General features: G+C 47.0%; 1 protein-coding gene across 2 annotated transcripts in view; it reads right to left on the minus strand.

Annotated features, from left to right (window-relative positions):
- Positions 1-814: 814 nt before the first annotated feature.
- Positions 815-13,211, minus strand: part of LOC142588989 (uncharacterized) — a 289,540-nt gene continuing 277,143 nt past the window's right edge. The window contains exon 6 of one of the 2 annotated variants that reach the window (XM_075700785.1): positions 815-1,007. In XM_075700785.1, the coding sequence (XP_075556900.1) occupies positions 853-1,007 (155 nt within the window). In that variant the 3' untranslated portion in view covers positions 815-852. The remainder of the gene's footprint in view (positions 1,008-13,211) is intronic. The other variant, XM_075700784.1, reaches the window with a different exon arrangement.

The raw sequence follows: 13,211 nt of genomic DNA on the forward strand, positions 1-13,211 counted from the left end.
TGCGACTCTGCGCGATCGCTGCATTGAGGCTTCGTTCTATTACGCTCCATTTAGTTATACAAACACTATAAGAACGTATTTCACATAGTTTGCTCTCAGCGTTTACCTACCTTTCACGCGAGAAGCCGGTTCGGTAGACTCCATCGCGGCGACCGCGCGCAGTGGCGTTCACTGTACGTATTCGGTAAGGAGATAGCGTCTGTAAACGATTGTCTGCTTTCAGTTTGCCAAAGATTATTATTTAGACAGTAAAAAACTTCTCTCGTTTCGAAAGTACTTACAGAAATGTCCGGGAGAGCTCGCGCGTGGTGCTTTCAGTGAGCGCTCACAGCAAAACCTATGAGGAGCGCGCCGCGTGATCCCTCATACTACGCCAGCGAGGCGCTTCCGATAGATGGCGACTCCGTAACTCCTCGCCGCCAATATCACGGAAAGCGGGGAGGGAGTATCTCTAAAGTGATCACCAGATGGCTCATGTCTTTTTGCGCGATGTGTTCCCGCCGCTCTTGCGGGGAAGCGATAGACCGTACGAAGGCCTCTTCGCTCGATGCTCCTGCCGCGCTTGCTCGCACCAGCGTTCTGACACCGAGTGTCGCGGTCATGGAGTGAGATAGATGTGTGCATGTTTAATTGCGCGTGCAGATACTTACCTTGTTGATCCATTTATTAAGCGAATCTTTCCAAGTTTATGCGGCCAATAAAACTGCTATCCTTATTTCGTATTGCTGTCTACTAATTTGCTATCGCGATCGGTGTTTTTTTTAGTGAACAACTGGTCTCCAGCTTCACAAAAGGAACACTCGTTGATTCCGAAGAAGAACAGGAATAGTCATTTGACTTCATCCCTATTTTTTATGGTTGCCTTCGAAGAGCATCGCACAAAAATTTCTCAACTTCGTAAGCGTTGTAAGCAGGGATTCCACATAAAGTAAGTAGAACATATTCGCAACAGTCGGGTACGTTTCCAAGTGCTTCTTTAGGAACCCAGGAAGTGCAAGTTGTCCGGCCTGAAAAGCAATGGTTTTTGGGAAGGTATTACGGCTGATAAAAACCTTTTAACTTCTATTAGTAGCGACGTACGCTTACAATATTTTTCTTTGCTTATACAGAGACAAAGATCGACAGATTTAAGCTGCAGTGAATTTGGTGTTATGACTGAACAATTGTTTTGTATACTCAGCGCATCAATCCTGTTGCAATACAAATATTTTTGATTAAATCCTAAGTAACATCCCTGATATCTTTTCTGACATAAATAATTTGAATGGCCTATTTCATGATGATATTGATACATGCATATTGCGTGTTTCTTGTGGACGATGCATGCGGGCGCCCCGACGAAGGGGACGAACGGTCTCTGGCTCTCGAGTTGTTGGCTGAACTGGCCAGCGCTGCAGTTATCCTTTGTAAATATACTCTGTAAATAGTCTCCAAGTCTTAATACTTCGTTCCCGTAACAAGATTATCGCTTGTGAAGTCGTTTCCCTATGTAACAAAGGTGAGGCCAGAAAGATATTAATAAGGTCTTTCAACAAGTGCAACTTTGGTGCATAAATTCTGTGCTAACTAATTGTGTTTTGCGCTGTCTAGACTTGCTTTCCCAGCGTTCAATTAAGGAAAAGCGGAGGCTTTTGAAGAATTAGCAATCTCATTTGATCAATAAGTTTGTTCCAGCTATATCCATAAAATGCCATAAAATGCACCGTGTGTAAGAAACTGCTTTAACGAAATTGCATTGGAATCTGTGTTTCGGAATCCTAGTTCAAGAATAAAAAAATATATTCAGGAATACCGACTACTCTTAAGCTCTACACCCCACAAATATATTGCACATGATTTGTGGTGCATGTTACAAATAAACATTGAAATGTACTGGCGGTTAACAAAATCACGTGTTCATTCCTATTGTCATTCTCCAAAATACCAGCAGAGACTGAATCCGGTAGTCGGACTGTAAAGTTCATTTCAATAGAGCTTTCATATCTGTTTTCACGCGAGGGGACACTACTTCATGTCCTCATATTGGCTTTTAATGCGCTTGCTTTCACACAACGCACCATATCTATGTATCTGTCTATTACGTTTTTTTCTGTGAATGTTCCGATCTTACCGTTTTCCCGTCAGTGTATGTATGTATGTATGTATGTATGTATGTATGTATGTATGTATGTATGTATGTATGTATGTATGTATGTATGTATGTATGTATGTATGTATGTATGTATGTATGTATGTATGTGTGTGTGTGTGTATGTATGTATGTATGTATGTATGTATGTACGTACGCGTGTTATCATGGGTAACACGCGACGTCTATCAACAAATGAAAACAAAAGAGAGGCTCTACAGACAATTTCTCAACACTCGTAATCCTGATGACTTGACCATTTTCAAACAATATGGGAACAAGCTAACCAAGAAATTGCGCATTGCACGTAAAGAGTACTTCTCCTCTTTCATGGATGTCACGAATGTGCCGAGCGAACTACTTTGGGACAAATTAAATACACTACCATGTCGCGGTAGTGGTCGTAACTGCATATCCAAACTTATCATTAAGGGTAATGATTTGCATGGGGCGGATCTGGCTGAAGCTTTCAATGCTTTCTTTAGAAACGTGAGTACATCGGGTAGTTCCCCAGACGCATGTCAATATGTGAACATGAGGAATGATAAATCTTTATTTCTGCAGCCAGTCACAGTACACGAAGTGATTTCAGTAATCACAAATTTCAACAACAGCAGCAGTATAGATATTGACGAAATTCAAATAAAACCTGTGAAATATGTCGTAGACGTAATTGCCCCAGTCCTTGCGAATATATTTAATACCTGTCTGACTATATCAATATTTCCAATAAAAATGCAAATCGCCAAAGTAGTAGTGCTCTCTAAAAAGGGGAATCGAAATGACTTGGGTAACTACCGACCGGTATCTGTCTTGCCAATTTTTTCAGAGGCTCTCGAGAAAATAATTCACTGTAGGGTCTTGAACTTCGCTGAAAGCTCTAATGTATTAACACCTCACCAATTTGGGTTCCGGAAGAACACGTCAACAGAACTAGCCTTGCTTCACCAAAAGGAATATATTTTAACACTGTTTGAAAGCAGGAAAATAGTGATAGGCTTATTTGTCGACTTCTCCAAGGCTTTTAACTTGGTGAATAATGAAGTTTTGCTGGATAAGTTGTATATTTATGGTATACGTGGGTGCGGGTTACATTTACTGCGGTCATATTTATCACATCGGCGACAAGTTGTCCAAATCAATGACTCACGATCACAAGTTCTTCCACAGCATTGTGGTGCCCCACAAGGCAGCATATTGGGGCCCTTGCTATTTAACCTATATATAACTGATATTGTTAATATTAATCAGAATGCGAAATTTATTACAAATACAGATGACGTTGCCATATTTTTTTCTGGTAGTAACGTCGATCACCTTATCTCTAATTATAATGATACTATAGTTCAGCTACAACATTGGTCCTCCCATAACTCTATGAAGAATAACGAAAATAAAACAAAAGCAGTGATCATTCGGGCCAAAAATAAGCCAGTCACTCCTCAAGCCGATAATATTTTAAACTCTCATCCTGTAGATATTGTTGACCATTTTAAATGCCTCGGTGTGACATTTACTGCACACATGTCTTGGGAATCCTATGTGAACTCGCTAGTAACGAACCTTGCTCGAGTAACTGGAATAATTGGTCGTCTCAGATACATTCTTCCTACAAATTTTAAAATACTTATTTATAATTTTCTTTTCTATTCACATGTTAACTACTGCCAACCTGTCTGGGGTACAACTACATTTTCGAACCTACAAAAAATTTACGTTATGCAGAAACGATACCTACGGCTAGTGTACAATGCTGATTTTAATGCAACTGCAGGTTGTTTCCATAGAGCGCATAATATGACGGCTCATAAATTATACCACTATCGTTTAAGTACTAGATTTAAATATGAAGCGAGATATAACATACCCAACCTAGGTAAACTGGCACAATTAGAAAGAAATGAGCACTATTATGCTACCAGACATGGAGAATATTGGAACGTTGTTGCACCCCGCTTGAACTCTGGCTTGGAACGTCTATGTTATTCTTTGCCATCACTGTTAAACTATTATCAATCTCTCTCATTTTGACTTATTTATTTGTTCCACTGCTAAACTTAGATCTATGTTTGCAGAAGAAGAAAACTGATTTACTTATCCTGGCAGGTAATTAATTAATTAATTTATTTATTTATTCGTTTCAATGTTTTCGAATCATCGTGTTTTACTTTTGTTCTGCACTGATCAAGTGTTTACATTTTTTTATTGACTGTTTTTCATTGCTGATGCCCAAACGCCGCTCATTACGTGGGGCTGCGGGCTCGTCAAGCCGCCCACTGGCAGCTTTCTTTCCGTTGTCCTCCATCTGTAATGTACATGGTGGAAATAAAGATTTGATTGTATGTATGTGTGTATGTATGTACGTATGTACGTATGTATGTATGTATGTATGCATGTATGTATGTATGTATGTATGTATGTATGTATGTATGTATGTATGTATGTATGTATGTATGTATGTATGTATGTATGTATGTATGTAACCATTTTCCACCTACCTGTGTCACTGGGTAGCGAGTGGTCAAATGGGTTGGTTGTGATAAGGTACCCGGGTTGAAAACCAACCACCTGACCAACTCGGCTCACTGAGCGTGTGACAACGTGTACATACGTGGCGTGTCGCTCATCAACGAACTTAATTAACGTCGACATTCTTCACTACAGATGAGGTATTAAGTAGGTGCCGCTGTTAAAAAATACTGGCTCTTCCGTAATCGAGAGTAAATATAAGCTTTAAATGGGGGCTTCCGGCAAAGCAGATTGGTTAGATTAATTAAAATGATTACTCACAACCATCCGCGGCGCGCCGGACGCTGCCCAGGTGGCAACCACTAGGTGACGGGAGTTGCCATACTACATGTACCACGTGGTTACCACGAGGCGACGTAAGCGCCCATTTCTCCGCGACGAATCAAGAATTTGACTAGGGCGACGTCATCACCCTGCCCAGCCTGGTTCCCGCCGACGGGAACTCGCCCAAACTGGTTCCTGCCGACGAGGGGTTGCCGAAGGGATTTAAGGGAGAAGCGGCCCATGGTGAGAAGAGTCGCTTCCAGCCGCACAGTCGGTCTGATGCGCTCTTACTGCTACCTGCACGCTATCATCCACTATCTGGAAATATTGTATAACGTTTTTCCTTTCTTCTTCGTCTGCGGAAAGAGTCCGTCATTCGTCCTCCACCCCGAAGTCACAACAGTGGATGGCAAGCTGGGGAATTCGAAGCCAGATAACGCCCGCTACACCGATCGACAGCCACGAGGACCACCGGCGTCAGCTACATTGGAGGGGGTGAGTGCCCGACGTCTGCCTTTCGCATCACCAGACCTTTGACACAAACGTAAATGCTAAGTATCATTGCTCAAGTATTCTGAAAGGGTTGTAGTGGTTTTGTGTTAGTTCGCTTCAGGCCTTGCATAGATTTCCGGCTACGGAAGCAAAGCCAATTCAGAGCGAAACCGGAGACGAGCCGTCAGATCGCGATGGCGAAGGTCAGAATACAGGAGCTTCTTGATGTTTGTCAGGAGATGGGCATTTCGGTTGCCGCGGCAAGGCGAAAGAAAGCAATTCTGGACGTTATGAGGGCACAAGAGGCAACTGAGGAGGAAGTCGAAGAAGTTTGTGGATAAATTCTTGAGAGGAGAAGCGAGAAAGAAATGCGCGACGAGGCAGAAGAAATGAATAGGCGCGACGAGGCAGAAGAGCAGAAAAGGCGCGAGGAGGCAGAGGAGAGGAAAAGGCGCGACGAGGAGAAAGAAAGGCGCGAAGAGCGAGATTATCCTCTTAAAATGAGATAACTGGAAATAGAGTAAACTGGAATCAGCTCGGCGTGTTCAAGTCCCCTTTCTGGTGGAGACGACACGCCTAAAGTGAGAATACAGGACCTGATGCTACCGTATAGGATAGGCGGTGATATAGCCCTTTTTGTGGTGAATTTCGAACCTACGTGTGAGAAGATAGGGCTGGGCGACCACCGTTCGTCTCAGAAACATCTTTCAGTTGTCCCAGGAGAGGCGGCGGAAGTTCTCGCACGCTTGTCTAAAGAAGACTACGAAAACTATGGAAAGGTAAAAGCCGCGCTTCTTCGAAAATACCGCCTCTCTGCCGAAGCATTTCGACAGCTTCAAAGCAGATTGGTTGGAGTAATTACGACACTTACTCGCAACCATCCGAGGCGAGCCGGACGCTGCTGGTTGTTGTGCTATACTACAAGCACCAGGTGGCAACGACGAGGCGACGGGAGCTGCCATACTACATGCACGACCTGGCTACACCGAGGTGACGGAAGCTCCCACTTCTCCGCGACGAATCAGGAATTCGACATGGGAGGCGACTTCGAGAAGCGCCCAGCCATCTAATCTCTGCGGCGCCCAGCCATCTCCGCGACGAATCAAGAATTCGATGCGGGCGACGTCACCATGCCCCGCCCAGTTCCTGCCGAGAACTCGCCCGAACTGGTTCTTGCCGACGAGGGGTTGCCGAAGGGATTTAAGGGAGAACCGGCCCATTGTGAGAATAGACAGTCGCTTCCAGCCGCCCAGTCGGTCTGATACGCTCTTACTGCTGCCTCTACGCTATCATCCACTATCGGTAAATATTGTAACGGATGCGAAAGGCGCGGACAAGAAGAGCGGAGACGAAGAGAACGAGGAGTTGGAGAGGCCGGGCTGCGCTCCGATCACGCTGGGATCATCGTCCATCTCCTGTAAATAAAACCATTTCTTCGCAACTCTGCGTAACAGTTGTGGTGGAGGTGCTGGGTAATTGACACCCGAAGACGGAGGCTGAACCACAAGTTCTTCGACGGAGCCGTCGCCTTGCTGGACTCTCACCGAATCCACCGGAGCTGAATATGTCCCATGACGCAGACGAACAACAGCCCTTTCCAACTGCTGCCCCGACAAGTTCTGTTCTGCAACTGAGAGATGCGCGTCCCTTCGCCGGAAGATTGGACGAAGACGTCGAGGAATGGCTCATCCATTATCACCTGGTGTGTGCCGCCAACAAGTGGAACAGCGCTTCTCAGCTTTCGAACGGCGTGTTCTTTCTAACGGATACTGCGTTGTTGTGGTTCGACAACCACGAGGAAACGTTCACAGCATGGGGAATATTTGTTTCGGAAATGAAAGAGAGATTCGGCGACTCCGCGACGAAAAAGAAAAGGGCAGAACATACGCTACTGCAACGTGCGGAAGTGCCAGGCGAAACCTGCACGACCTACATTGAAGCAGTAATAAAACTGAGCAGGATGATGGGCTCTGGAATGTTCGAGGAAGACAAAGTCGGGCACATCCTAAAAGGAATTGCCAAGGATGTTTCCTCATCGCAAAGACAACCTGGCTTCCGTCGCTGAAATCATTTGGCACTGTCGCACTTTCGAGCAACTAAAGACGAGGGGCACCGAAGTTTGGCAGGCTAGCCAATGTGACGACAGTTGCAAGCGTGGACAGCCACCAGCCCCTTGACGTTGCATCAACGATCCGACAAATAGTTCGGGAAGAACTCAGCCTGCACGCGCAAGTGACAAATCCAGGCACTCATAGCTTCCGCTTACCACCAGATTTTGAGCCAAACGTGGCATCCTTCTCCCCGTATGCTGCGGCAAGGGGCACTGAGGATTATGAACTCGCGCCCCGACAGCAGCCACGTCCCTACGACAGAGGCCCTACTTATGTCGCTCGGCCACAACGAGAGCAGCCGCGTTTTTACCCCCGAGTCTCTGCGACTTCTGTCAGGCCGCGACAAGAACAGCACCAACCCTACTGCCACGACGCGACTTATCAAAGATATAACGCATTTCAGCAAGCAGCAGAAGCACGTTATCCACATGACAACAAACTTCCTCGCCGCCCGCAGCCGTCTACCATTCGTTTTGAGGAAGACGCTGTGAACCGCGACCCTCCCGTGCGCTACAACTGCGGTTCCACAGGCCATATAGCTCGGTATTGTCGCCAAGCCCGTCAATCACGTAGGACACCACTGATGTGCTCACAACCCAGGACCCGTACTTCATATGACTTGCGGACGACCGATTTGCTTCCAAGGGATCACTTCTCACACGAGACCAGACGCAGCGATTCAGCATCTGAGCGGAGTGTGACGCCACCAAATAGCCGTCCCCGTCGCTCTCCGTCCCCTCGTCGCCGTTCTTTCTCACCGCCGCCGGGAAACTAGCATCCGCGGCCAATGGAGGTGTGTCGCCGGACGGTCTTTGCAAGAAACACCTCTGCCTGTTGTGATGTACAAAAACAAAGTGAATGTCTCGATTGACGTAATACCGACCATGGCGTTAGTTGATACTGGGGCGACTGTGTCTGTGATGAACCTCGCTTTCAAAAACCGTCTAGGCCACAAAGTTATGTTTTCTTGGAACGACGGTATTACCTTTCGTGGAGTAGGCGGCGAGTGGCTTCATCCCCTTGGTGTTTGTGCTGTGAGTGTTTTGTTGGCTGGGAAAGTGTTTGCGTCGGAATTCCTTGTTCTTTCTCGTTGTTCGCACGATGTTATTCTTGGTATAGATTTTTTTGAACAGTGCGGCGCTTCCGTGGACTGTGGTTGTGGCAAATTATCATTGAAAAAAGTTATTTATATCAGCACATTCCGAACAAAGCTCGGGTGGTAAAGACAGGGACACAGACACATTCAGTGTTCTTGATGAAGTGATTGCACCATCGTGGTGCCTGATGCCCTTTCGTGTTTCGGCAATTACTGTTGATGCTGATGGTGTTGACCTTGTAGTTAGGCCTCTCCGCATAAGCTGTGCTAAAAAACATATACTTGTTCCCTGCTCTGTCGTGTGCATGACGAAAGGAGTCGCCCCATTGTGGTCGCTGAACTGTTCCGCCACGCCGGTTGTCCTTCCTCGCGGTATGAAAATCGCTCTCTTCGATAAAGCCGCATGTAGTTCAATAGCGGCACTAACTACAGACGTCTCTACAACTTTCTCTCCTTGCGATAATCGCCATTCTGAACAGCTAATGCTTAGCATGATCAGCAATGCTCTCGGTACATCGGAACGGCAAGCACTAGTACAGGTGCTTGCCAGGCATGAGGCTGCATGCGACTTCACGCATGGAGATGCATCCCTTCATTTACCGTCGTCCCGCGCTCGTCACAGAATAGATACCGGCTCAGCACACCCCATCCACCAGAAGTCCTACCGAGTGTGATCGTCCGAGCGCAGTTATTGCAGAGCAAGCCAAGGAGATGATGAACCAAGGTGTCGTTCAAGAGTCGTCTAGTCCATGGGCAGCTCCAGTAATCCTGGTCCGAAAAAAAGGTGGCTCCTGGAGATTCTGCGTTGATTACAGACATCTAAACGCAGTGACGAAGAAGGATGTCTATCCACTACCGCGAATCGATGACGCCATTGATTGCTTACACGCTGCTTCTTACTTCTCAACACTTGATTTGCGATCGAGGTATTGGCAAGTACCTATGGACCCTACCGACAAGGCAAAGACTGCTTTCGTGACTCCAGATGGCCTTATGGAATTTAATTTTATGCCTTTTGGCCTTAGCAATGCTCCTGCCACCTTTGAAAGATTCATGGACACAGTACTACGTGGTCTAAAGTGGGAGATATGTATGTGTCACCTCGATGATGTTGTAATCATTGGCCGCACGTTTGAAGAACATCACGAACGCCTCAGCCTCGTTCTAGACTGCATTGAGAAAGCTGGACTGCTTCTAAACTAAAAGAAGTGTCGGTTCGGCGAACATCAAACACTGGTCCTGGGACACTTAGTCGACAAGGATGGCGTCAGACCCGATCCTCGTAAGATTAAAGTGGTGAGCTCCTTCAAACCACCGCAGTCAGCACGAGAACTCGGCTCATTCATTGGCCTATGTTCGTATTTTCGTGGTTTTGTTCCCCGGTTTGCCGACATGGTTTACCCATTGACAAGTATTTTGCGACAAAATGCATCCTTTAATTGGACACCAGAGAGTGACGCATCATTCTCTCAACTGAAGTTTATAGTAACGTCAGTACCTCTTTTGCGTCACTTCGATCCATATTGCCCGACTGAAGTTCACACTGATGCTAGTGGAATCGGGATAGGAGCGGTGCTTGCACAACGTCACAGTGGTGCAGAACATGTCGCTTATGCCAGCCGTCGCCTGAGCAAATCTGAATGAAATTATACCGTAACGGAACATGAATGCCTGGCAGCCGTTTTCGCCATACAAAAGTTTCGGTGTTATCTTTACGGTAGACCATTCAAGGTTATCACTGACCATCATTCTTTATGCTGGCTGGTCGGTTTGCGTGATCCTTCTGGTCGCCTCGCAGGTTTGGCGCTGCGCCTCCAGGAAGAAGACTTTGTGGTATCGTACAAGAGTGGCCGTGGTCACGCTGACGCAGACTGCCTCTCTCGGATTCCTCATGCGACTACCGACTGTGATGCTAAGAATTTTGACGACTGTCTCGCTGCTGTTACTTATACGTTCCCTGACGCGGCAGACTTTCAGACTTACCCTTGGCAGACTTACCCTCGATCCCCGTACTTCTGAAGGCAGCGGTCACTTTACTGTCCGTGATAAATTGCTCTACAAAACTAATTACTCCGGACATGGAGGGCGTTTTCTGCTTGTGGTCCTCGAGAGTCTCCGCTCCGACGTCCTACGCCCCACGCATGACGATGTGACATCGGGCCATTTCGGCTTCGTACGAACGCTGCACCGCACGCAGGAGCGCTTTTACTGGTCCAAAAAGCACGAAACAACCAGGCGCTACGTCGCTAGTTGTGAAACGTGCCAACGTCACAAGTGACCGACCACCGCAGCCCCGAGTCCCCTTCGGCCGTTGACACCGCCCAGTACGCCATTCGAGCAAATAGGCATTGACCTTTTGGGTCCATTCCCGTTATCTAACAACAAGAAGCGTTGGATAATTGTCTGCGTAGATAATCTTACACGTTATGCAGAAACTGCAGCCATACCGTCTTCCACCGCTGCTTGCGTGGCGGTCTTCCTGCTGCGTTCCGTGGTCCTTCGTCATGGCACACCACGTGTCATCATCAGCGACCGTGGTCGCCAGTTCACTGCTGATGCCATTGAAGAGTTATTTCGTTTGTGCACTTCACAGCTCCGTCATTCCACGCCGTATCATCAACAGACCAACGGCCTCGTTGAAAGAACGAACAGAACGCTGACCAACATGCTTGCCATGTACGTCTTCTCCAATCATAAGAACTGGGATAACATGCTGCCTTCATCACTTACGCATACAACACGGCCAAACACGAAACCACGAACTATAGCCAATTTTCATCTCCTGTAGGCAAGGTTACCGCGAAGCCCTTTGGACACTTTCTTACCCTTCGTACTGCAGAGTGACGATTCTGTATCGAAGACATTGTGCCTCGGCGAAGAAGCCCTTCGAACAGCTCGTCTTCGTACTCTGGCCTCGCAAAGTCGCTCGAAAGAGCGATACGACGACCGTCACATACAAGTGTCATTGGAAAAAGGTGACTTGGTCCTTCTTTGGACAACGCAAGGCAAGCGTGGATTGTGCCAAAAGTTCTTGTCACAATATTCAGGCCCATTTGTAGTTGTGGACCGCCTGAGCGAATTCACTTACGTCATAGCTCGCCTCCTGTGCAATGGTCGGCGATCAAGCAGAACTCAGCTGACTCATATTGCTCGCCTGAAGCCTTTTTACCCTGCTTGTCCATCCTGACTCACCCCACGGGCTTCGTCTGCTGGCGGGGAAAAGTAACGGATGCGAAAGGCGCGGTCAAGAAGAGAGAAGACGAAGAGAACGAGGAGTTGGAGAGGCTGGGCTATGCTACGATCCCGCTACGATCATCGTCCATCTCCTGTAAATAAACCATTTCTTCGCAACTCTTCGTAACAATATTGCATAAAGTTTTTCGTTTCTTCTTCGTCTGTGGAAAGAGTCCGTCCTGCGTCCTCCACCCCGAAGTCACAACACGGTATGGTCACGCGGCGCGGCGCCATCTCTCGAACGTGACGGCGCAAATCCCGCGCCTAGGTACTCACTGACCGCTGGCGTTGAACAAGCAAATCTGTCTCAGCACGAAAAAAATGACAATCAAGTGTATGGTGCACTGTATCTGCCTTTTGAAGGTCGCTATTGGAAAGGACAAATTAAACATCAGCGTACTAGAAGTAACTGCTATAGTGGTATAACAAACATTAGGATGAGATCAGAAGCTATATGTTTCTGTAACTCGTTTGGTCAGTAACCAGCGCATCTAATGCGGTCCTGTACAAAGAGGTGGAGCCTACAGACCACATTTTATTAATGCTTTCACTGGTTGCCTGGATGATTTTGTTTTGCACTCGCAACGTTGCCCAGGATCTTCTCGTTTCGTTCTCGCCCCATTCTTGTTCTATTCTGGTTTGAGTGCTCGGATAATGGCTCTGAATTTTGGCTCAAGGTCTCTTGAAGGTTGCTGACAACTGGAAGTAATAGTATTTCACGCTTAAAAAAACTCTCACGCCGGCTTCGAGTACTGTGTGCGCGCCACTCTGCCCGTGCTGATCACCAATTAACATCTATGATTTCAACATGGATCATTCGATATGTGCCAGGTGGTGTGGGCCACTTCCCAATAAAGATGGTTCACATCGACTTGGGTAACTAGGTATGCGCCACTGGGAATGTACCGCTCTACTATGTTTCCTGCTTCACCTGACAAAAAAGATTCCTTAAGTTTTTGTGGTGCTGAGAGTAATCGAACCCAACTAACAAGTGTTCCTCAAAGACAGCAACCCCGTGCATTAGCAGGCTGCGCCCCAAATGCACTAGAGCTGTAGCGCATATTCATGAACGCCTTTAACGCCAACACTGTTGCGAGCAATGTCATGATTGCACTGGGTACGCGCCACTCCTGAATGCACCTCTCACCAACGCAGGTCACTGAGTATGTACCACTGAGTGTTCGACAACCTAAAGAACAATCCTCAGCATTCGCAGACACCTGCGCGCCACGCTTTTGGTCTCGGAGGCCAGGCCTGATATTCTCGGTAATGCCAATTGATGGCGCAGCGGGTCCAGAACGCATTTCTCAGTGTTAGTAGGCACCAGAACGTCATGAGTTTCGAAGGACACATACAG

The sequence above is a fragment of the Dermacentor variabilis genome, chromosome 7 (assembly GCF_050947875.1).
Source record: "Dermacentor variabilis isolate Ectoservices chromosome 7, ASM5094787v1, whole genome shotgun sequence".
Lineage (NCBI taxonomy): Eukaryota > Metazoa > Arthropoda > Arachnida > Ixodida > Ixodidae > Dermacentor > Dermacentor variabilis.